General features: G+C 39.7%; 1 protein-coding gene across 1 annotated transcript in view; it reads right to left on the reverse strand.

The window, feature by feature from the left end:
• Positions 1-26,333, reverse strand: part of ZNF804A (zinc finger protein 804A) — a 309,586-nt gene that overhangs the window by 51,703 nt on the left and 231,550 nt on the right. Inside the window, exon 2 of the mRNA XM_090045284.1 lies at positions 20,515-20,658. Within this exon, the coding sequence (XP_089901410.1) occupies positions 20,515-20,658 (144 nt within the window). The remainder of the gene's footprint in view (positions 1-20,514; positions 20,659-26,333) is intronic.

Genomic DNA, 26,333 nt, shown 5'->3' on the forward strand with positions numbered 1-26,333 from the left:
TAGTTTAGGTCACCGCTGATGACCATGTCCCTTGACTTGGTCATCTGTGCTAGGCTCCCTCTAAACTTAAAAAAATCAAATGGTAGATGCATGTGGGAGATGTGATACACTGCAAGCAATGCTTGGTCACATTTTAGTTATATCTTATTGTCAATTATTTTTTGGAATGAAGTTATAATTAGAATTAACATGATTTTGAACACAGCACTGGCACCTTTGGCAAATATGTGTATTCTTTGGTACTTCTCTAAGGAGTATATGGAATCACCCCAGACTGCACTTTTACAGTGGGCCTTAGGAACATGAAGTTACATTGTTACTGTATTGAAGAAGTCAGGCATCACCTGAGGTTGAAATCTGATGAGTTTGCATCTATGGAGAGAGACAGGGCTTAGCAGGTTTAACTGTTTTGAAAAGTTTAGTGTAATTTAGGAAAAATGCTTCTATTATTTTGGTGATTAAAACATTAGTATTTGGAATCTTCTGTTTTATTCTTCTCACTCTCCCTCTTTTACTCTCCCTGCCTTTATTAGTTATTGTAACGGATATGTACTTAGTTCATAGTTCAACTATATTTAGTTGTTACAACACACACACACACTTCCGATCTTTTGTGCTGATTTTAGAAAAGAAAAGAAAAACATCGTCAGAATTTTGCCTTCTTCATATTCTTAATCAGGTCAAAAAGAACGGAGTTTTGTTAGCTGCTTTGTGTTCCCTCTGCTGGTAGTTATCTGGCTATACAGACCCAAAGTAAATGGTGCACTTTATAGCAGGTGATTATTTAAAAAGAAAATTCCATAATAGGAGAGAAATATATATATACATACACACACACACACACACACTGCAGATGTTTTGAAATTTTGAGAGTATAATCTGTAAATATAAAAAAATTAATAGCAATCTTTTTCTAAAAAATGACACTGAATCAAAACATTCAGAACCACTATGTTTTTAGGGGTGGGACTGATCACACTGCCTGTCATAAAGGTTGCCGATACTTTCCATTTTCTTGTTTTAAACTTTGCCACACTTAAAAACTTTATGGTATATAGAGTAATTTGCTGCACCTGGTCTATGTTCATGAGTCCAATTTTGGCCGACTAAATGTACACCTCGAGTAGCAAGTACAGTCATTTGCTGCTCCTAGAGCTGTGCAGGGAACCTGACATCATTAACTCAGAGTAGCCTGGGTCACAGGGGCTTGTGGGTCTGTGGGGGGAGGGGTGGTGGCAGGGCCAGGGTGAGGTTGGTGGGATTAGGGAGGGTTGGTATGTCTGCAGCAGGGGTTTAGTGGGTCCATGAAGGGGAGAATGTGTTGTCCAGTCAGGAGGATAAAGGGGGCTAAAAATAACCTGGTCAGGGTTGGGGGGTAGGGATAGCACAGCTCCAGGTTTGGGACAAGAGTCTGGGCTTTCCCAGCCTTGGGGCTGTAGTGCAAAAGCAGGCAAGTATTTAACAGATCAGGTTAACCCTTTCTTGGGTGAACTAACTCAGATTGGGCATGGGATTTTGGGGGCTACATAAGCCCTCTAAAATGCCTGAAAGATTGGACATTTAGGTCAACTTTACCAGACTATAACATACCAGTTGCCTGCCTCAAGGTGTTTTTTTCTAAAATTCCAATAAAATTGGAATTGTCTATCCTCGGCAATGTGGCTAGGGAGTATACTAGTTTTCCACATACATCAGGTCCCAAAACATAATACACACCTTATTTTGGAAAGGCAGATGAAGGGTTCCTTCCCCCCCTTGCTCCCCCCCCAGCTATGGATGCAAAAAGTAGAGACAGAGCCTAATCTTCAGCTGATTCAGCTTCCTTTTCCTACTTGGGACATAAAATAGGTGGAGAGAGACCAGGAACAGGTTACAGTCAGCACAAATGCCTTAAGAAAGGTTAACCTGATTAGTAAAATATCAAGATTATTATGAAGGAGAGATAAACATTAACAACTGTGGAGTGAAGAAAAATGAGCTAGTAAGTCAACTGACCCCTTCAGCTGCCTGAATACTAACATCAGAGTTGCTGCACTGTGGACCAGAAATCAAAGAAGGGTGCTACTATTTCAGGAATAAAGTGAGCATCCCCAAGTAAAACAACCACCCAATTTTGGGGGGCTGAATTGGAGAACATTGTGTGTTATATGTGAAGAAATATGATATGGCATTTGCCCATTGTTAACCATTCTGGTAATCTCTTTAAAAACATCTAGGGCTTCTAAGTTTTGAAAAAAGGAGTTACACATTGTGTAAAATCTGTCCAAGTTAAAAAATTGCAGTTTCCACAACTTCCAGTGAGTTAGCTTATATTTAAGCTTCTAAGTTCCCTAAAAATTCAATCTGCATTGGGCATCTTCCTGCCTCATCAGATAAAAACTTCCTTTGATATTGCAGCTGTATTATGAGCTATGCTGTCTGATCTCCACAAATGAAAACTGGAAGCCTGTCTTTCTTCTACTATAAATCACCCCCAATTCCCAACTGCTAGCTCCAGGTCAGTTGGAGGAGGATGGTATCCAACGGAAATGTAAGAAATGAACATCTAAAGGAAATGGTGGGAAGAGGCTGGGGTAAAAAATACATTTGAATAAGGAATTTGAATGAAGTTATTCAAACCAAATTTTACCTAGGTAACTAGATCTGTGCTTCCTATCTTCTAAAAGTTTGACTTGAGGTCTGTAGATCCTTGGATCTGCATTGCAGTACTGAGCACTCATAGCTGTACCTGAAGTCAATGGGAACAGTGCTTGGGGCATGAAAAGTACAGAATACACTGGAAAAATCACATCCCAAGTATCTGAGAATACCAACAGACTCTTCTTAATTTAAATATTTCGTAGTTACCAGTGCCTCATCAGTAAAATGGGGATAGGATAACTCCTTCGTTTCACAGGGACCTTGTGAAAATAAATAAGTGTCTTCAAAGTGCTCAGATTCTGTACAGGTGAGTACCTTGAAAAGAATCCGTAAGCACTTCAGAATTCTTCAGAGCAAAGCTTATCTGAACTTCATTTCTCAACTGTCCCTTTTACTATGGTCTGCCCTCCCACTCCTTACCTTTTCTCTCTCATTGATTTATTTCCTCCTGAGTAAGCTCATCAGCAAATAGATAAACACCATGGCACTAACATGCCATTTGCTGTTATCAGATAGCTCACTCTGGTTGTATGGCCCTGTGCCTTATTTACTGCACACTGATCATTAATCAGATTTATTACTAAAGCAAAAAAGGACAACTAAGAATCAAGATCTATTGTGCTAGGTAAGTACAGAGAAGTAGAATGTCTCTGCCACACAGAGCTTATATTCAAATAGTCAAGCCAGATGACACAGGGCAGAGCAGGGGTTATACCGCACAAGCTGAATAAATAATGTGAGGGCATGATTAATAAGTGTGCATTGAATAAGGCTTCAGGCCATGTGCTGATCAACCAGGAAGAGAGCTACCAGGTCATTATGTGAATATTGCCTTCTCACTAACTGAGGCAGGGGCCCTATGAGATTAAAGGCTGTGCCATAATGCCTAAACACAATTAAAACTATAAATAATAAATTAACTAAAATGGAAAAAAATCTATATAAGAACAGACACTTTCCTTCCTTTCATAGTGGAGAATGGTCATAAGATTTTCAGGTGTATGAAGAGGAAGGTAGCTCACATACGTAAAGTCAACTTTTTGTGTTAATGTTTGTTTCCATTAATGTATCAAGATGACAGAATTAAACCAAACTAAAGAAGCTAAGTGTTTAAATAGAGCAACATTAATCATAAATGAATTTGAATTAATATAATTTATTATTTATTATTCTTATTGCAGTAATGTCCAGAGGCAACAGTCAGATCTAATTTAAAGATAAAACACAACTGAGTAGTGTAACACACAGCCTGAGGAAAGAGAAGGATAACATTAGAATAAGACATGTTTACAGAGATGCTTATATTTATACTGCAGTTCACAAATTCAGACACAGGAATGGTTTAAATAAATGGTAGACATTAAGGCTAGGGACAGACTTTCAAAAAGCCTGAGCCTGAATTAATTCAACCATTGCAGGTTAGTTTAACCTGGCTAGGCTGAACTGGTTTCCAACTATACAGGCAATCCCTCTGGACAGAGCAAATTCAGGCATATGCCTACACTGGCTCAAGCTGGAAGTGGGGGGAGGAGGGGCGTGCTAGAGAATCCATCCCTTCCCTTGCACAGAGTTGAGCTGAGGGGGTGTGGCCAGGCCCCAGCCGGACTCTCTCATTAGGGATGTCTGCCCGAACCATCCTAGGTTTTTCTCTGCTGACTGCTCAAGGAGTGGGAGAATTGTCAGCCCCAGACCCCTGCTAGCACTTTGAGACAAGGAGCTGGGGGGGTGCAGTGCATGGATACATTGATGATATGGAGCTTTTCAATCTTCCTCCTTGCTTGTCAGACTGCCTACAGAAAACTGACAGGTGAGCAAACCAGCTGGGGAGGGGTGGGGGTGCTGACAGGAGTCTTTATCACTCAATTTGCAAAACAATAGCTTTTCTCCCATTACTTCAAACTCTTCTTAAACAGTTTACCAGGGTGACTGGTTGATTAGCTCCAAAAGCCCTGTTCTGTCTGTCTGCCTGTCCCAATGATATTTGAGAGACACACATTTATGCTCTCAGCATTTGCTAGCATACCACATGCCTAGGGTCCATGCTAGGGAGAGGAGGATTTCCTGCTTGAGCAGCAAGGATGGGTAGGGCAGGGGGAAGCCAGCAGACCTTGCTGTGCCTGTAGTCGCTGTCAGAGCCTTATACAGCACTAGCTAGCATACCACATGCTGGCTCAGGTCCATGCTCTGGGAGAGGGGAGGAAGGGATCTCTGCTTAAGCAGCAAGAGGTAAGAGGGGAAAGGGGGGTCAGGGGAGGCATGGGGAAGCCAGCAGACCTTGCTGTATCTGCAAGTCTCTGCCCAGGGAGCAGAGGGGAGGGGCCAGCCCTGCTGTAAAGCACCCACCCAGCCCAGAGAGCATGCCGGGATGCTGGGGGTATCTGGTTTATCTTAAACCAGGAAGTGGTCTGGGATAGACATTGCATAAAATGGTTTGACCCAAAGCAGTTAAGTCTGATACTACATTCAACCAGGTTTATCTCAAACTGGTTTCAGCCATTTTTAAACTGGTTTATGTGCAATGAACGTCTGTTCTGTTAAAGATTTAAAGGCGTTTCTGATCACTTAAACCAGTTTATGTGTAATGTCTTTCCCTAATCTAATGATCCAGACCTAACCATTAGCATTTGTTAGTTTACCCACCCAACTAATATTGCATTATTGCCAGACGGGAATGAGAGGAAAAAAAGTAAGTAAAAAGTAAAAGGTTAGGAATAAGAACTTGTACTTGATATTGTGGAAAATGGATTTTAAAGAAACAGATGAAGGTTATTAATCTAATAACGGGGGATAGTAGCAGTGATCTGAACAGACCTGAGAGTAATAAGGATGTCAGAAGGGGCAGCAAGGAAAGGGATGCAATATTCATCACAGGAAACATTAAGAGTCTGAATGTTATTAAGCTTAAACTTTCATATTCAAGAAGATTCATAATTTACTTGACTTCCTAATTTTTCATAAAACTAAAGGACGCTAAATGAATCTGGAAACATTGGCATCATATTCAATATTGTACTTGCATATATTTGGATTTCAAAATAATACTGCATGTACTTTTCCACTAAGATCATATTTACACCTATTTCCTTACAACCAATAAGCTAATTAGGAAATCAGTATAGACAGGAATAAACTTCCTCAGATGTAGGAAAAATAAAATTAAATAAGAATAATGTATAATATATTTCTAATTAGTTATCATTACAAAAATACTGTTATGGTTTGTTTGGTAATGAAAAGATAAAATGGCCAGTTTTGCATTTTCATCATTATAATTTACTCAACAATATCCTGTTCTAAACTGTCAATCAGAAATCCCAAGTTTAAAGGATCTAAAACTCCCAAGAGAGCTTATACCAAATGAAAATACATTTTTGATTATTCATGTTATGAATACTACAAGAAAACTAAATCTGACTCCAAAAAACACTGCAAAAATTCTCACCCACAACACACAGAAAAGGAAGTAAATTGATTCCTAATACAATTTTATTTACTTCATTTTACAAGTATTTTTACAGAGCAATGGAAGATCGGTACTTTAAAAATCTTTAGTGCTAATATGCCATTAACCAAGATCAGCAAAATATTGTTTAACTACTTTTGAGGGTTTTTTTTCTGTTTATATCTAGATAGTCATATCTAGATATTTATAGGTGAATTTTATTCTAAAGGTTAAACAGGGAAATATTTCCATCACTTTTTATAGTATTAGCGTTATTAAAATTTATAACATTGACTGTAAAGCAGAAAGTTCAGTCACAAACTGAAATAACATGTATTTTTTGGCTTCTAATTTTTCATGAAATTTGGAAGAAAAACCTTGAAATAAAATGGACCATATTCAAGTCATAGGTTAAATCCACTATATCATTTTTCTCTCCCTACAGCATTCCAATTTTTACTTGTGGATCTTTGTACTTCAGGAAACTTTCAGAGGGGATGTATCATGGTACCTGCATTATTGTCTCTACTTGTCACATTGGCTGGTGACAGCAGAGCGATAAGGCTGTAAAAACACCACCTATATCATTTTTAAATATGTAGCAAATATATCTCTGTTAACACCAAGGAGGCATTATGCTTTTCATTCCCATCAAAAGGACTTTCCACTTGCTGCACTCACCTGGGCCTGAAGAGCCATAGTTAGGTTTTTAATTTTATTTACAATGCAATCACCAGTCATTAGGTAGTCAAAGCCAATTTCAAAAATGGCATTTTTATTAATCTGTTGTCTCTTATTTGGAATTCTCTTTGTGACTTTGTATTCTGTTCACATTTTTAACAGAGTAGTGATCTTGATTTCTATGCCTCACCTTCTTCATGGTCCAGTGCTGTGCTGTTGTTTTGGCAATCTAGTCCTTCTTCAGGGACCAGTATTGTCAGCATTTTTTAAATGAAGTGGAAGGAAGATTTAACAGAGTTCTACTGCAACATTTCTATTCCCATCCAGCGTTACAAAAATCAGAAGCCATATGGTAAAAAAATGTAATTAACAGGCCCAGATTTGATAGTTCTCCTTATAATTTTAACTGTTATTACTATGTAAGCTTTACAAGAAAAGGAGCTCCATCTCAGAAAAACAAAAATATAGGGAAAATATTCAAAATTACATTTAGCAAAAGCTTTTAACAGAAAAGAGGGATATTGGTTCAATTTAAATAGAAATGTTTAAATCCCAGTCTGTGTTTCATTAACAATCAAGAAAATCAAGATTGTTTGTGCATCAGGAGAAAGCAAAATGAGAAATACCATTTTTTCTCATGTGAATTGTAAACCTAAAGAAGAAATATGATTTTATTCCTTGCTCCCAGCTGAAAACTAGTTTTACCCAGTTCAGTTGCAAGAAGCATGAACTATCTTGCAAAGTTTATAGCAAAAGTCCTATCTGTTTAAATATTTAGAGCCTGAGAAGACAAAACATTCCACAATATATTGAAGAGAATTATTTTAACAAGTTGGAAATGGACAGGCTATTTTCCATCTATGATTCTTATAAACCAAGTTCTCCTTGCACAGGAAACATTTTTCCCATGGAAAAACCCAACAGTATCACTGTATGCATTATGGTTCCTGGCTGCTTATTCCACTTGAAACTGGGGTTTGGTGGGAGGGGCTTTGGCACTGAACTTCTCAAATTTTGGAGGATCTGCTAGTCATAGCAGTTCTGTCCAACTGAACTGCTGCATAGACCCCCAGGGATCTTGATAACAGTACAGCTCCTGCCACAGTTTCCTGATCCCAATCCCTCCCTTCAGGAAGGTTTCAGTGTACAGTGGGATCAGAAAAGATGAATGCTGAATCAAATTAGTATTCAGTTGCATTGAGGTGGCTAGCAGACTTATGCAGAAAATGCTGATGAGAAAGACCATTCTCTTGCCTGGCTTCCAGCTTGCTCCTTTGTAAGAGAGTGTCTCTGAAAAGCACACAATGGATGAAGTAAAGAAGGAAGCTCGTGTAGAGCCAGCGCTTTCCTTTTCTGTAGGCCATGCAGGCCTAATCAACTTCTTTTGGCCTCCCCTTTGTTTTCTCTCTATGGCTTAATTACATCCAGGTAGACACAGGGGAAGCAGATATAAAAATCAAGAGCACAAATTTAATGCCCTCATAGTATATAAAAGGTGTTCAAATAAAACCTTATGCTTATGGGAGGGTCACAGCACTCTGCCACATTGTGTCCACAATCTTGGATGTATTCTTACCTATGAACAAATTGTTGGAATTTTTGCAAGGTTTAGGGCTCATTTTATACTGGAACTTGCACAATTCCAGCGTACTTCTCTATGATTGAATAACATTTCAAAAGCCAAAAGTTCTAGGATAGCATGACGAAAAGAAGGCAGTTGGTGAATAGTTTGTGGCAATGATACCATCGCAGATAGGCTGCTGCTTTTGCCTTAGTCTGATTCTATGCCAGTTACACAACTTGTGATGGCCAGAACCAAAAAGGTCAAACAGAAGCTTTAACCAGAAAGATTTGCTTTCTGAGATATCTGCAAAGTGGCTGATGAAGCAGTTCCCTGTCTGTCTGAAAAAAGATTTATATATAGCTTTTTGTATTGATCTGCAGACAGCGTGAACTTTAAAAAGCAGAACTGAAAATTATAATTGCAGACATAGCTGATTTACAAATTTTATTTAGAAACAGTAAAAAACTAACAAATGTAATCACAAGATATAATTAACATAGTGGGTTGAACTTAGGTGGAGACATGTTAATCTCAGACTCCACAGTGATGTGGTGTAATTTGCTTATTGGGTAAACCCAAGCTTGGGCAGTGACTTATTATAATGATTTCTAACACCTTTTAACCCCATAGGATAACAGTTATAAAAGTAACACTATGAATGGCTATATAAATAAAAAATTAGCATAAATAAGATATAAAAGAACACACACATCAAAATAACCCTCGGGAAGGATGGAAGAGAAGGGTTATTGCTGTTCAATACCCCCATGGATCTCTCTTACTCCCTGAGAGAGCGGAGACCAGATCCTGACTGAGGTGCTTCCCCCAGGTACCCCCTCCAACAGCCCAGTTCAGAGACGTCTGACTTTGCTGAATCAGCCTGACGTGCATCTTCTAACCGAGGGGCTATCGATAAGTTACTAACCAAGTAGAAACTCTTGGTTAATTTCTTCATCTGTTTTATTATCACTGTCAGTTTTAATCTGTATTGTTATGTTGTCTGTTTATTAGCTTAACCTTTTTACTAACTGTCATATGCGCAAACTATATCTTTTGTTGTCATAAGTAAAATGTATTCTTTTTATAAGTAAAAATTGTCATTGCTTTCCTTCCCAACATCACCTCCTCGATCCCGAACCAAAATAGCCCACTGGCTAATAAATTTGCAGTGCTCAGTCAGTCTGCAACTAAATTGCTATACTCACAGTGCCCAGCTGGCCTGTGACAACAACTTTAGACAGACCTGAAAAATACTGTTGGTCCATGCCCAAAGAATGGCTATTTTACACCCTTCAGAGTAAGTCACTTTCTGGTTTTGGAGAGAAAATGTTCCAGAGAAAGGTCTGATACAATATCCTGGCTAATCTTATATTCCTGTTGTTATGTATCCTGCTTTGTTTTTTTCCTCCATTAGTCCCACACAACCCCAGAAATCACAGTAGTCACCAGAAGAAACAACAATTCAACAGCTACTTTTGTCATTGTCCTTCCAGTTCTTTACTTTTCCTTTCCACAGTCATAGAATTTTCTTCCATAGTTAAGCCGGCATCCTCCATTTAGAAACAAGACCAGCATCAGATTCACTATCAGCTCTTTTGCCCAAATAACTTCAACTCACCTCACCTCACCTATTGCTGCTCACAGTAGTTTTACCTTCTGCAGCTTTGTTTTTATCAGCAAAATCACATACCCCTAAAGAATGTCATGAAGTTAGCTTTAAAAAAACGTTTTGTACAATGAAGGTACCAGATAAGATGTTGTCATGTCAGGGGCAAAATTCCTATTTCCGTTCTGTCCTTTCTATCATTTTGAGGCTACAGAGATTAAAAAGCATTAAAATATTACATTAGAAAGGTCATGTTTCAACAGCCATAGATGACATTTTTCTTTCCCAAAATGTTGCCTCCATTGAGCGTAAGTCATTGGATAAGTCTTCATGGGGATTTCCCATTTAACAGCAGCACAAGGTCACCAGAGTTGTAATTTAATTAATTTGACGAGGCAATATCTTTAATATCATAGAGAGGTTCTTTGCCACAAGGCAAGGTAGCACCTTTAAGACTAAAACATTCTGAGATTTAATATTATAATAATTTTATAGGCATTCTTAATACACCAGATGCTACTACTTGGTTCTTTATACATCACAATCTTTGCTACATCTTTTAAAAAGAAATCAAGACAAACTCCTTCAGCAATCCCTTACAGTCAAGGATGATTATCTTCCATGTTTGTCTAATCTGTGTGCCCGAAGATGGCTGATGAGGCCTATCCAGGACTGACAGACTCTACTGCAGCGTGGCTATGATTTCCGTGTGGGGTGGGTGGTGCTGGATTCTTGATTTGGTCCATGACATGCTGTTTGTGCTGTTCCTGCCTTTCCACCCCCTGTTGTTTTTGTGTGGTTTCAAAGTACAGAGATCCCTGAAGCGGACTTTTCCTCCATATGGAGTGGTCCTGGGTGATGGTCTCCCACACATTGATGCTAATGTTGCATTTTTTTAAGTTGGCTTTGAGGATGTCCCTGAAGAGCTCTCTCTGACCTCTTCTTGGCCATATGCCTTGGCTGGGAGAATAAAACGTGCTTCAGGAGTCTGGAGTCAGACATCTGGATGATATGGCCCAAAGTTGATGCTGGATGATCATCTCCTCAATACTCATGGTATCTATTTGCAGGAAGATGCTACCATTGGTGTATCTGTCTTCCCACTGGATCTGAAGGATCTTAGGCAGGCAAAATTGGTGGTACTTCAACAATTTTAGATGTTCCCTGTATGTTGTCCATGCCTTATGTCCATACAGCAAGATGAAGAATACAACTGCTTAATGAATGATGAGCTTGGGGACTGTTTGTTAGGAGCTGGTTGGTAGAAGACCTTAGTTTTCTGAATATTACGCTTCAGTCCCATTTTCTTGTATGCCGCAATAAAGATGGTGATGTTTGCTGAAGGTCTGTTTCCAAGTGAGCATACACTACAACATCATCAGCATACTGGAGCTCAGTGATTGAGCTTGATGTGGGTAGCAGTAAAGTTATGCCACACAGAAGACAAACTATTGGTTATAGAAAAGCAGGCAGATTATTTGGTTTTAAGAGGAGAGTAAAGGTGGGCTTTATTATCACTTTTGGATAACAAAGTTTACTTGGAAAAAAGGATGTTTGAGTTTTATAGATAGAAGTTGCCAGCGGAAGAATAAGCATTTCCAATGAGGGATAAAGATATTTATTTATTCTTAAAAAGAAAAAAAACCCTCCACTTTGTGTATTTAAAGAAGAGCTGTACAAATCATTACTTTTTTGTTGTTTTTCTTTTTAAATTGCTTACTGTGACAGACAATTGACCGTTAGGGTGGTGAAAATATCATACTCATTCTTGTTGTGTCTTCTGTGCTGCACATATTACCTATATCAAGGTTTAATCTTAAATTTACAAATGTCTTGGGAGATATCTGAAATCTCAGCAAAACTGGAATTTTGTAAAAATCAAACTTATTTCCTTATTCATCCTTTTCATTTTTCTTTTCACTGAATATGAGTAGAGAGCTGCTTTCCAATTGGCCACAGGACAAGTATTCTGTAGCTAATCAGACTGCAATATCTGAAAGAGCCAGGGGAGATGATGGGATAGAGAGAAAACAGAAGCCAGAGGAACCACAATTATGCAGATAGAACAGCAATAAAATATCACACATATATGGAGAAAGAGAAGTAACAACACATACCCTTGAAACACGCATTTTGTCACTTACAACTCCTGCTTCAGTCCTTGTACACAACTAGTTTAATTACAGGCTATATAAAGAGAGACTATTTTCATCTACTGGACCTTTTTTATGAACCAGCCTCTGATTTTGAAGAAACATTTTAAAAATACAATTTGCTCACATGATTTTTTGACACTTTCTGACCCCAAATGTAGCCAGGATGCCTTTGAAATGCATTCCTGGGATATATTCAGGATTGCCCTCCTACTCCCAACTCCTTCTTGCCATCTTCTGCTTGACTACTGAGAACATACTCAAATGTTTTAAAGGAGGAGACATACTCAAATGTCTCTTCCATGACCTATGGCACCTCAGCTTTACCTGTCTCTCCCAGTCCTGGCCATCTCTTAGCAGAGGAGATTTTGCCACCTAGAAAAACCACATCCTTGTCCAGTCATGTGCTTAGAAAGTGTAGATACTCCTCCATGCTGCCACTCCACCCTCCTTCCTTGGAAAAGGCCTGTCTGCATGGTCAAATACTTTGAAATCACAATTACCATGAGAATAAGGTTATAAAAAGATAGCAAAAAGATGTATTATAAAAAACAAGCGTAAGCCTAAGAAATCAGTGACCATTTGTTGAAATAGTTATCAGAAAATATCAGAACAATAACCATTCTTACTTAACCTGAATCTTAAATCCAAGAATAAAATTCTAACTCAGCTCAACTGGTGAGAGAACAGAGCCTTTTTCTGTCAAAGCTCCCTGCCACTTCTTCCTGGTAAGACATTCAGACAGCTGTCTCATGACCTATAACCTTCCCTATGCTCAAAAAGATGAGAGACAAAACTGTGCTCAAGGCAAAGCTTAAGTATTTTTTTCTGATCTGGCTATTTACATACATCATCTATTGGATTCTTAGGGAACCCACACTACACATAAAATTTCCTGCCTCCCCTGCATGCCTCTTCTCTCCACACCCCACCACCACCCACCATATAAGTTTATCAGACTAAAGTATTTCCTGATCTAGGAAATTTCCTCAAGACTAGGAGAATATTTGCATCCTTTTAGACATGAAAATTACTAAATACAACCCCCAAAGATGCTGTCTCTTAGTTTCCTCACTGTTGGAAATGTCCTTCTCTGACTATCCTGAATAGCCAGGTGTTACTCTTATGGATCCCTTCTTTTAAAATGTCAATTCATCATGGTCTGGAAAGGCCTGTCTGATGAGTAAACAACTCATATCAGATGGTAATTCTCAGGGATTACTTCTCTCAGGTATGAATAGGTGAGAAAGACTTAAATCAATCACTACCCAATAAAGTCTTGGGTAAAATATAAAGATACATCAAAATTACATGTATATTGAATATCATAATTCATGAAGACATAACAAATATAAGGCCAAATACAGCTTGGCACTACTTATACAGAGAGACCACATGTCATATTCATAAAAAAAAACACAAGAAACTTGCATGACCACACAAAACCCCCAGAACAGAGAGAATTTGTGACAACTGTATTTTAACATGTATGGTAAAATTTTCTGTGATATCAGGCTTGTTATATTGATTTAATCACATTTTCTTCTTGTTCTGATTTATTTGAACAAGATTTTTTGCAGGAAGAGGAACTGAAACTAAGAGTGCACATACTTGTATGGTGTCAGGTGTCAATGGTGATCTAGGATCGTTTGTAGGCTTTCAAATTCAAGACGAAAAGCATTTTGCTCTTGCTATAGCAAAAATCCTTTGAGGAATAACTGATTCAGAAGCTCTGGTTGTATAATCTGGACTTCCCCACTGACATAACAAAATAGGATATTACTCTGGTTCTCACAGGCTGTGAGATGAAGGTCATATACAGCACATTCTGAATGTTCAGACATTAAACAAAACGTATGCATTTTGAACAATACTCACAGGGATTCCCATTTTTCCTACATGCCAAGAAGTAACATTGTTAGTGGTTCCTCAAATGGAAATGGCTCAAGATTCTCTAAAATTTTCTAAATGTATGTGATCACCATTTTCTATTTTAGAAGTGATAAGGCAGACAACAACATATTTTCAGAGATGTTATTTCTTTGTGAGACCTTTGCTGCAGTTTTAATGATAGAACACAAGAAAGAAGATTCAAGGACATCATTGCTTTTGTACTTCCTTATCAAAAGAAGGGGAACAATAAAATCCAATGATTATGTAGGCTTGATTTATTCACTACATCTGTCATTGAGCTGAGCAAGCTATTTAGGCCAACACTGTCAAATAGCAAGTCCTGATTTTAAGAAATTTTATTTTGCTTAGCTGTGATTCTGTCCCCTCCAAATAAGAACCTACCACTGCCTTGAGTTTGGAACTGCTGACATTTTTTTTTCTCTCAAGAGAAACAGCAAGCTTAATATTTCCCCCACCATGTTAAGTGCTGGTATGTGCCAGGGGCACTGATATTGTTCTGAAAATGTCTCTAAGAGTTCCTCAAAGCTGAGAAGAGAAGTAATAGCAACAAACTCTAAAAGAAGCAAGGAATTGGTCTGAACATTTTCAGACAGAGAGAAAAAAAAGATCTAAAATGAAATCAGATTTGCCATCGCCTCTCTCTCTCTGAGCCATGGAGATTCATTGCTTACCATTTCCAAATAGCAAAGGATTCAGACATTGTCAAATACATTAAAGCAGAGCAAAAGCAGCACTTGAGAAAATAGTAAGGTCCACATTCAAAGAAAGCAACAACAACAAAAGGAAGTTCCTCTCCTGGTATTCTTCAATCAGGTTTTGTTCTTAAGTTGCAGGTTAGACCATCCTCTGACAATAATATAGAAGTAAAGTTGAGATAAGGAAAAACTTCTGAAGATTTGGTATGAAGTCACAATGCCCCAGAAATCTGATGTGTTGGTGAGTCTAGTGAGCTATTACTTTGTAGTATTAGTAGATTAATTAGGTAGTATTAGAGTTTATTTGCATTGGGCACATGGATATTTGTACAGTTTCCCAGAAATTTTGTCTGGGATGGAAAATGAGGAAATAAATGGGTAACTACTACTGTAGAGGAATAGAAAGAGAAGATGGAAAACCTGGAAGATTAGAGTGAACACAGATGTGGAAGTATTTGAATTGCTAAATGGCCGAGACTCATCTGCTAAGTCTCTGAAGTCACTGGGATACAATCTCAGGTTAAAAGAATTGCATCCATCATAGTTCTCCCCTGAACTATGTTTCCACTTTGCAGACGAAAGGAAGGGAAAGAAGGGCATGGAAAAATTCCAGAAAGAAAAAACTCTCGGCGTATCCAGACAAGCGTGCACATGCACTATGCAGCGCTGCAGAGCCACACGCTGCACATGCAGGCATTCTCTGCACTGCTAGCTTGCAGCATAGTATTTGTTTTTGTTTGGTTTATTTTATACCAGGAGATCCTGGTGTCAAAAAAAGAATCACAGTGGAAAAAAGCAGGGAGATGACTATTCAGCAGTGCATCCTCTCCCTCCGCCCCCAAAACTGGAGCCTGGCTGGCTGGAGCTACACTGGCTGCCAGCCAGGCTCCCTGCTGCCAGATTACTACAGCTAGAGCCTCAGGAGCCCCCAAGACCCCAGGTAAGATTGCTAGGGCTAGGACACATGCTGGCCCCAGCATCCCCTACTCTACCCAGGACAACTTACGCCATGTCACGTGTGCATAGGTGTTTCCTGGGGACAAGTAGCAGTGTCACATATTTGTCCCCCGGGAAATGCACATGCATGCTTGTCTGAACAGGTTCTCAGAGACAGCTAAAGGGGACACTTTTGTCTCTTAACAGATATAATATTAGGAATGAAACTTTGTGCAGTTCAACAGCTCTGTCTGAAGAGGGCACTGATAGGCAGACTATGTGTAGTGGCTTGCTTTCTTTTAGTGGACTCAAGGAATGTTCTCTCTATCTGAACTTGGAAAAAACTTAAATATGAACCTGATGCACCAGCAAGTTCCTATGATGGGAAGCTACATTTAGGCAGCTACATAAGTGAACTCAATTTCAGGAGTACCGAGAATCCATAACTTCCACTGGATCCACAACTTCTACCGCTAATGGTGCAGTATTGTTTATTTCTCTATGCAAAACCATTTTAAATCTACATATGAAAACTCTTATAAATTGGTAAATATGCTTTATTATTGTTATTTCAATGGGAAGATAGCCTACTTAACTTGTCTTATTACAAAAAATTATTGCTTTGTTTGGATATAATTTGTTCTTGAGATGGGCTCAAATTAGAATTTGTACCTGAACTCCCATACATAGGGACTGGTTCACAAAATATTAAGTGGCCTAGCTTATGGATTTTTAGAAGCAGGAAAAAAGCTCAGCTAATCTGTTTGTTTTATAAATTCTCTCTCTCCATAGACTGAAATTTCTTAAAGACTCTATCTTCCCAAATATGGATACAGGGCCAGATTCAGATAGCCTTTGCAGACACATTACTGGAGTTTAGGAAGCTCTGGATGCACTTAGCATCCTAAAAAGTAATTCAAATTGGCCACTGTGACCCTAACCACCTACTGTGGGCCTAAATTCACCATGCACCTCTGATTTTGGAATTCAGCATCTCTACTCAGGTTCATCAGCAATTGCACACTCCACTGCTGACTAAGGTCCCTCATGATTGAAACTGTTCACTAAAAACATATGAATTCCACCTATCGTCCTGGAGTAGAATCATTAGATAGGCAAAACCCAAGGCTAACCCAGATTGCTAGTACTGAATTCAGCTCAAAATCAGTGATGATGATAGTGCCTATGTTTTGCCCCCTATCACAGTGATCACAGCACTTACCCAAGACAATGGAGACCCGGGTTCTAGCTGCCCCCTTCCCCACTCCCGAAGTCTTCCAGATCATGGGCAAATGCTCTAGGGCATTTATACACATACTTTTTTTTCCAGAGATGCACTGGAAGTCTCCAATACACACACACATAAAAATTCCTCTAATGACTAAGGTGTTTATAAATGTGCTCCGGGAGGCACTGGGGGGGGAGGGATGGGGGAAGTGGGGTGCTTTCATTAGCGCAGCTCCAAGAGCTGTGATAATTAAAAGCACGTGGATCATCATGTGCATCAGCATCCCTGCACTGAAAAATGGCAGCAGGGTGCTTTGAACTAAAGCTTGTCAACCCTAGAGGCTGCTGGAGCGTGATAAATTTCCATGCTCCAGCAGACTGGAATTACAGTGGTTTGGAGCAGATTCTCTGCACATGTATAGGAGCCCTAAGATACTGGGAAAAAGAGAAGAGACATTTCTGCCATTGTTGTGAATCACCTATGTTTAGAAATTCAGTATAAATGTACAACTGCGTGTTGTGAATCAAAAGTAAAGAGAGGAGTATAATGGATAGTTTATGAAGCAGGAGTTGAGACAGAGGCCTATACTTCAGCATTACTCACTGGTTAGCCCCCAGTATCTCCAGACTTTCTGAATTGCCCTTTGGTGCATAGGTGTACACTGCATCCTATTCTCTTTTCAAAGTACCTACACAGAATAAGCAAGTGTCTCTGAATTTTCTCCATTGATTCTATGGATCATATTGAATGTCTCTTCTACAGCAGTTTTCATCTAAGCTTAGGTACATTCTGAGACGCTCTTAATACATCTGTAGTGCTAGCATGTACCTACTCCATTAAAAAAAATTCACAAATAAAAGCAATATGAACCACTGAACATAATCCTTATTCAACTTCATATCTAACCTCTAGGATTCTTTTTCTGCACCCCATCTATACCTAATACAGGGAGGTTCAAATATTGCAATCTTTACTATGTTCTTATTTTTTTAGAAGTCATATAAAAGTCTGGCAGAAACTAAGTGCTGATGAGTCAGCTTGTTCTCTCCTTGTGGAGATGAAACACTCTTTATAGGGTCAGTGATGGTTTCTATTGCTTCTCTGTCTTGTTTTTCCTGCTCTCATTAAGTTCATCTCATTTTATGAGACAGTTTTAAGAAAACAAATAAAAAACCTTGAGAATTTAAATTTAAATTCATAAGACATAAAGAAACATTCACAAAGGTTCAAGCTAATGTTCCACCTACTTAAGGCTCCTGTCTCTGAAAATAGTCAAAATAATTTTAAACAAAAAAATTCCTATGAAAAGCAAGTGTGTAACATCCTTCCTAACCTCCATCAGTTAGATGTTACCTTACACCATAAGCAAAACAAATTATCTATATTACTCATACTTATATCCTATCTAAGATTCTAAGGGGCATGTAACCCTCTTTAAAAAAAATGTTTTCCTAAATGGCAACTTGAGACTACCTTAAATAATATATAGCCTGCTGACAGATGTGAGGATAGTTGGGGGGTGGGGGGTGGGGGGAGAAAGAACACACCTTACCAGAAGCAGCAGCATGTTAGTTTGACTTGACTCCCCAGTGTCTGTATAGATCACATGCTTCAGCAGGCCTTTTTGGTGTTTTCATCCAATCAGCTATTGGATTAAAATACCAAAAAAGCCCCACTGAAGTGCCCAATCTATACAGAAGTTGGGCAGTCTGGGTCAAACTAACACAATGCCTCTTCTTGGCATGCGCTAGGCCCAGTCCTGGAGCATGTGAAGTTTACAGTAAAGCACCAATTACTTTTGGTTTTTTATGTCTGTAAGCAGCCTATGTTTCTAATGGAATGATTTGACTTTGCTTATAATGAAACAATACATTTGGCTTAAATAGAATAAAACTAAACTCCAACGGGGAAATTCATTTCAGTTAGCCAGTTTCTAAAGAATTATTTTCATTTGTCTACCATTATCTTATGAGTTGCCACATATGCTACATACCTAATATAAGTTACCATAAAAGTAAAGAACTGTTAGTTCTAATACCATTTTGCAGTAATACAACAAAGAACTTCAGAATGGAGCAAAGAAAACAAGTAGCGTCTCATTTGGAATATATTTTTCTCCTGCTCCTAATAGGATGCTATTGCTGATAAGATGCAGTATGTCTGCGGGCTTCTCCAGAAACTCCAATTATAAGGAGAGATTTGGAGTGAACTCCAATTCATTCCAGAGTGATAGAGTAATTTGTATACGTTCAAATTAAAAATGAGAGAGAGAGAAAGAGAGAGAGAGAGAGAGAATGCATCCCAGGAAGGATTGAATGAAAAAGACAGGGCAAATATCAATTTGTAGAATATGGAATTCCTCAATGTAGGTACAACTGGAAAGAGAGAGGCCAATGTGATAACAGCAGAACTAAGTACTCTATAAACATGCAAATAATATAGGATATTCAGTAATATTATTTTCATAATAATACAAGATTAGCTCTTTATATATTTCTAGCCTTGTAGACCACTCATAAAATAAAATGATCTAACTGAAAACACAGAGAGAAATAATATCTAGAATGGAAAATTTAAGAATGACAATAATTGTAATGGTGCCATAACACAAGTTAGAGACATTCAATTAAAATGAAAGGCAATTTAAAACTCATAAAAAAGTAAATTTGTTTGTACACAGCATGCAGCTAACCCATGGAACTAACTGCAGCTCAGTTTTATGGTGTCAAGCTCTTCATTACAATGTTGGCTAAAAATGTAAGCAATATCAGTCTCTTGCTTCAGACATAAACCAACTGCCAATTATTGACTTAAATCAAAAGGAAACTTCCCTTATGGGTAAATTAATAAGGACTATTAAGAAATACCTGTACATTTTTGATCATGGTCAGAGACCATATGATTTTATGTCATAAGGCAATTCCAATAACACTAGTATCTATTCTCTCTCAATGAAAAAGTATTTCCTGTAGTGGCACAAATCATCATAGTAGAGTTCAGGACTGAGAAAGAAGGAAGGTGATTGGTATAAAGAAAAACATCAGCATTTCAGAATGCTTAGTAGTTCATCGCTTGTTTTGGGGCAAACCATTTTTCTATTTTTTTTTTATCATCAGTATATTTTTTTAAATATAATTCATCTGAGAAATGTAAAGAAAACGTCTAGCAAAAAGTATCTTAACTACTTGTCCGGAACAGTGGAGATAATGTTTTCCCATTGCAGTTTATTGTAAGTATAGTGCAAAACTAAAACGAGAAAACATGATTTTTACAATTATGTTTTCCTGAATGGGTTTTATTAACTCCCTATTTTCATTCACTGCTGGTGTCCACAGCTCCCATATTGACATTTTGTCTCTCAAAAGCAGGCCATTTTGAAGGTTTGCCTATCAAAGCATATTTTAAGATTAGTCCTAAGCAAACTGCATATTTCAATTCCCAGTTCTAGTGATTAGTAACTATCAACATTCTTGACAACTGTGATTTTCCATGCTGTTACTAATTCCCAATCATTTTAGTAAGAATTTAGTGTGAAATCCTGGTTGTTGATGTCAACAACAAAACTTCCACTGGCTTCAGCAGGAAGTCATCCTAGGTATCAATAGCACTGAATAGCCTGTCTGAAATGCATACGTTTTTAGCAAGTTTCTCTTACCTGTTTGTGGGCGTGGTCATATGAGTTAATGTGATTGTCAAACTCCTGGTGTTTATAATACTGTTTGTCACAGAGTTCACAGTAGAAGTTGGCCTTAAGATCTTCCAAAGCTTTTGCTATAGTGTTCTCTTTTTCAGCATAATCCTGGGAAGAAAAAAACAAGAAAACCCAGAAGCATTAGCTGTCTCTCTGATGCTAGAAACAAGTTCTCTGCTCTGCTGTTTATGCTTATTTGTCAACATTTGCACTGCAATAACTAAAGACTGTGCATATTTACTGTGTCACTCTGCACATATTTACTGTATTAGATTAGAGGCGTCAAATTATGTGCACTCCAGTTTGCTGTACAGTTGATGGCTACCCCACTGTCTCTGATAGATGCAAACTTAGAGAAAGTTTTTCAACTGAGTTCTGTCTAAAAATTACAAATATTTACTATGTCTAAGGCCATGGTAATGCTAATTTCTGTCAAACATAAATTCTCAAAAGATTCAGTATCTAATGCATCTAAACAGAACAACCATGAAGGTAAAAATCACGCATTTAATCTAGTTTCAGGACATGTGCAATGAATGATGCTGATAAGAAAAAACTGACTTTAGTCCACCTGAGTTTTTCTTTCTGCCTTTGTTCCAGTGCTAAAATAAGGAATAAATATGGAAAATGATTTTAGAATCAAATGTCTTGATATTGATCGTTCTTCTGAAAAATAAAAATTTATCTCTGTTTTCCTGTTTCCTAAAAAACTTTCAGGTTGGGACAAACATTTCATTCAATCCTAAGTAGTGTAATCATAACTATTTTATAATCCACCTTCATTTGTTACAATAAATTTAGGTTGAGTGCTTGCTGTCTAAATACAAAGAGGTTTGCTAACATATAATATTTCTGTTTCTCAAAATAATAAGTGCTGATTTCACACTAGAAATACATTTATGGCACAAAAAAGCATTTTAAGGAATCTAGCCTGGAAGTACTGCAGTGAGTTCTGTGTAGTAATATGTGGGAAACCATTTGGTGACTTGATTACTGGTCACTCCAAGTATTGCTTAGGTTGGCTGCATTTTGGAAAGCAATGAAGATAGCATGTTCAGCCTTTGTGGGGGATAGACTGCCTTCCATTTCACAATAGTCTAAAGTGCTACTGATGGTCAACAAAGGGATTTCCATGCCATATTGTTTATTTGGAAAAATAAGGGTTTCATAGTTTCATAGTAGCTAGAGTCGGAAGGGACCTAGGTAGATCATCTAGTCCGACCCCCTGCCTTGGCAGGAAAGAGCACCGGGGTCAGATGACCCCGGCAAGGTGCTCATCTAACTTCCTTTTAAAAATCCCCAGGCTAGGAGCCTGCACCACTTCCCCTGGAAGCTGGTTCCAGGCCCTAGCCGCCCTGACTGTGAAGTAGCGCCTCCTAATATCTAATCTAAACTTACCCTCCGCCAGCTTGTGACCGTTATTCCTGGTCACTCCTGGCAGCGCACGGGGGAACAGGGACTCCCCCAATACCTGCTGATCCCCCCTGACCAGTTTGTAGCAGGCCACAAGGTCCCCCCTTAACCTTCTCTTGTGGAGGCTAAACAGGTTCAGGTCCCGTAGCCTCTCCTCATAAGGCCTGCCCTGCTTACCCCTGATCATACGAGTGGCCCTCCTCTGAACTCTTTCCATATCGTCCACGTCCCTCTTGAAGTGTGGCGCCCAGAACTGGACGCAGTACTCCAGCTGCGGCCTGACCAGTGCCGCATAGAGGGGGAGGATCACCTCCCTGGACCTGCTCGAGATGCATCTGTGGATGCATGACAGGGTACGATTGGCCTTCTTGACTGCCTCCCCACACTGCCGGCCCATGTTCATCGTGGAGTCAATGACGACTCCAAGATCCTTTTCCGTCTCCGTGCTGGCAAGAGGGGAGTTCCCCAACCTGTAAGTGTGGTGCCGGTTCTTCCTCCCCATGTGCAACACCTTGCACTTATCAGTGTTAAACCCCATCCTATTCTCATCCGCCCACCGTTGCAACCTGTCAAGGTCAGCCTGTAGCCTACTGCACCCTTCTAGTGCACCCACATCCCCCCACATCTTAGTGTCATCAGCAAACTTGAACAGGGTGCTTTCTACCCCGTCATCCAAGTCACTGATGAAGATGTTGAACAGTGCGGGCCCGAGGACCGAGCCCTGCGGAACCCCACTGCCCACATCCTTCCAGGTCGAGAAGAACCCATCCACTACCACCCTCTGGGTGCGGCCCTCCAACCAGTTGGCGACCCATTTGACCGTGTGGGCATCGACACCACAGTCTCCCAGCTTTTTGATGAGGACAGGGTGAGAGACAGTGTCGAAAGCCTTCCGGAAGTCCAGAAAGACTACATCCACAGCAACCCCTGCGTCTAATGATTTGGTGACCTGATCGTAAAAGGCCACCAGGTTGGTCTGACAAGACCTGCCACTGATGAACCCATGTTGGTTGCCCCTGAGCATGCATTCCCCCGCAAGGCCCTCCTGGATGTGTGCCAGGGTGAAGAGATTTAAGGAATATGAAGAATTCCTTAAATGGCTACTCTGGAAGTAAAATAACCCATGTACATATAGATGTGATCCAGTACTAACTTTAGTGCTAGGTTTTCCCAGCCACTAGGAACACAGGGCAGGGGGTTGTGTAGACACCTCCCCAAAATTGCTTAATGTGCATGAGCTTAATGCATATTAAATTTAGTCACACGTAGATGTGCCCACTGCTTCTCAAATAAAGTACTATTATCATAGTGGTGGCAGAATCTGACCCAATACTGGCTAAATGACATTAGACTTTGAAATTATATATACAAGATCGAATGCATCATAATAGAGATATTCTTTGATTGAACCACAACAACCATGCCACAGCACCTCTTAGAATTCCTCTGCAAATTATATTTATGGTACAATTAACATGTTAATCTCAGCATAAATTGGCAGGTTTCTCAAATACACCCAATTTAAGATGCCACAAAATGGCAAATGATCCATAAAAATGTTCCACATATAATGTAGAACATTTTTTTTTATGGCATGTATAGTTTGTATGGTACCTTATATTTAACATGTGGTCCTGGTTGCCAATCAGCTGATTAACTCTCCCAGGCCAAGATTGCCAGATTCTCCAATAGACCCAGGAAAGACAACTCATTGATTATTGCCCCCATCCTGGGATAGGGGACACCACAGGTTTTCCCTGCTAGGGACTTCAAATGCTGGACTGCCAGCCATAGGGGATTAGAAGCTCTTGTGAAGGCTTGATCCCACTAGGGACATTAAATCCTATGCTGGTCAGCTCTGTCCAGGCTGCTGGGTGCAGGTTTTGAAGTCTCCATGGGGAGAGCTCTTCAGCTACCATGTAGGAGCCTCTGATGCTCCCTGCCTGGCAGGAAAATCAGAGTTTCTAAGCATCGAGTTTTGACAATCAGCTGATTGTCAGCCCTTGCCCAGACAGCTCAAGACCCAGTGCTGTCCAGCCCCAATTTCCTTCTAAGACAGCCACAATTGAGCCAGATCCAGGATTGGTTAAGCCAAGGCCAATAATCAACTGGATTGTCAGCTCCAGTCCAGGACTGCACTGAGTTCTCAAACAGGTCCTAGTCTGGGCCTTTCAATCACCAGAGCTGGACTGAGTCCCCAATGTGGTTCTGGGGCCAGAGATAAAATTCAACTGATTCTTGCCCCTGGGACTGCACCAGGACTAGTTTGAAACCCAGAGCCTGAGTCAACATTCAGCTAGGTGGTGACGGCAGACAACTTGCCAGTGCAAAGGGAGCCCAGGATTATGATTCCGCTGGCAAGTCATAATGACATGATTGGTATGTGATCCCCAAATTGCAAAATTATGCTTCCTTCCATGCACACGTGCCAGCAGAACCCAACAATGAGGAGATCCCTGGGGACCTGAGGAATACCTACATTGTGACTATTTTCAAGAAAGGAGCCTGAAAAGGTATCTCTAATGATGCCACTGGAAAATCCTCTGCATAGAATGGGAAGAACACCACACAAACAACTGCATCCTTGCTGAAGCCACTGTTACTAGCACTGCAGGAGTAACAACATCACTGGACTGAACATTGCATGTGGATGGCTGACCCTCGGCACCCAAAACAGGTGCTCTATTCCTCGTTTATTTGTGATCTGAGATCTCACAGTGGACAGATGAAATGTTAAAGTGCACATTGAAGGCATACCTCAGGAAAACAAATGCCTACATCAAGAACCAGGAGGAACTGGCTGGTAACTAACTCCAGGAAAGCCACAACCTCAGCCAAGCAGCAGGCCGCTTTAAGGTAAAGCACCTTGCCCTTGAAGTAGAGAAGAGACAGCAGAGGAAAGAAAAGGAGAGAAATGCCAGCCTTTGGCCTATTTTCCTTTGTGAAAAGTTTTGCAACTTCTGCAGATGGATCTGTTGTTCAAGGTTTGGATTTTTTGGTTACCTCAAGACCTATCAAAAAGGCATGATAGAGATGCTTGAATTGATTGTCCTCATAACTGATGCCAGCAGATCTCATCATGCCAGTGGCCTTAGTCATCTTAGTGCTAAGTAATTACATAGAAATTCACTACAGAAATCTCTTTATTTTAAATTAACGTGTTACATTGGAGAAAAAAGGGGAAAATAAAAGACACCACTTCAACAATTAGAACTGAAGAAACAAAAAAGTGGGTGGACTCAAATAACTAAAAATGGAAGTTTGGCCAAGTACTAGGATAAAATGCAATAATTTTAAAAGAAAGTGCAGTAAATTCTAGGGAAGACAAGAAGTGATCAAAACCTTATTCCAATACAAAACAGCACAGTGTCCTTCAATATATTGGACTAGTGAATTGCCCATCAAGAATGATGGATGAATTTCAAATAACACCAATGTTCACAGCAGCCTCATAGTAACCAGCCAAATGTCTTCTCACAGTAGCCTTACAGTAGCTGGGAATCTGGCTCCTGCTTTTCCTCAGCTTGCCCATCCCTCTGTCCTCCCCACCACACCGGGCTTCTAGTGCCCTTAAAGAGTGTTACAGACAAAAACACACAGACAGAAGGACTCAGTCACTCTTTCTCTCTCTCTGTAGATAGATAGATAGATAGATAGATATTAGCCAAGCACTGAATCAGGAAAGACTGGCACCTACTGCATTACATATGTAACCTGATGGTGCATACAATTTCGCATGCAAGTACTCTTCCAGCTTCAATCCAACTTCATCTAAAAGACATGGCGGGTCTAGAACAGGGCAGTTGCAACAAAGTTCTTGAACTATCTCCTTAGAGACTTCTGAGGGACAGAGAACAAACTATTAATAGTGAAGATAAAAATACCAGACCATAAGAACTGCTGTACTTTCACAGCATATCCATTGGGATTGAACAAATAGCAATATAAACTTAATAATAGAGATTAAAGATAAATGAAAAAATATCAGGAAAAAAAATGGTGGGGCAGATGGATCATCCCATGGGAGCATGGGGGAGACCCGAAGTATTTCTGGTCCACTTCCGCGTCTGCCACAGAGAGTGCGGGGGATTCTGCCCTCCACTCCACAACTTGGCGACTGGTGCCTCCTGGGTCGGGGGCGGGGGGAGGTACCTGGAGTCCCATCTGCAGCCAATTGCCAAGCTGGGGGGGCACAGGAGTTACCCTGCATGCTCAGTGGTGGACTCCCACGCTCCCCTGGGACTCTCCATCTGCCCACCATCTCAGCATTCACGAGCCTTGCCTGGTACCTTGAGGTATATAGATAAAACATATGTGTATGGCCAAATCACTGGCTCTCCAAATCAGAATCGAACCTTCAGATTCAGATT

Source organism: Crocodylus siamensis, chromosome 4 (assembly GCF_052110815.1).
Source record: "Crocodylus siamensis isolate JL-2025a chromosome 4, ASM5211081v1, whole genome shotgun sequence".
Taxonomy (NCBI): domain Eukaryota; kingdom Metazoa; phylum Chordata; order Crocodylia; family Crocodylidae; genus Crocodylus; species Crocodylus siamensis.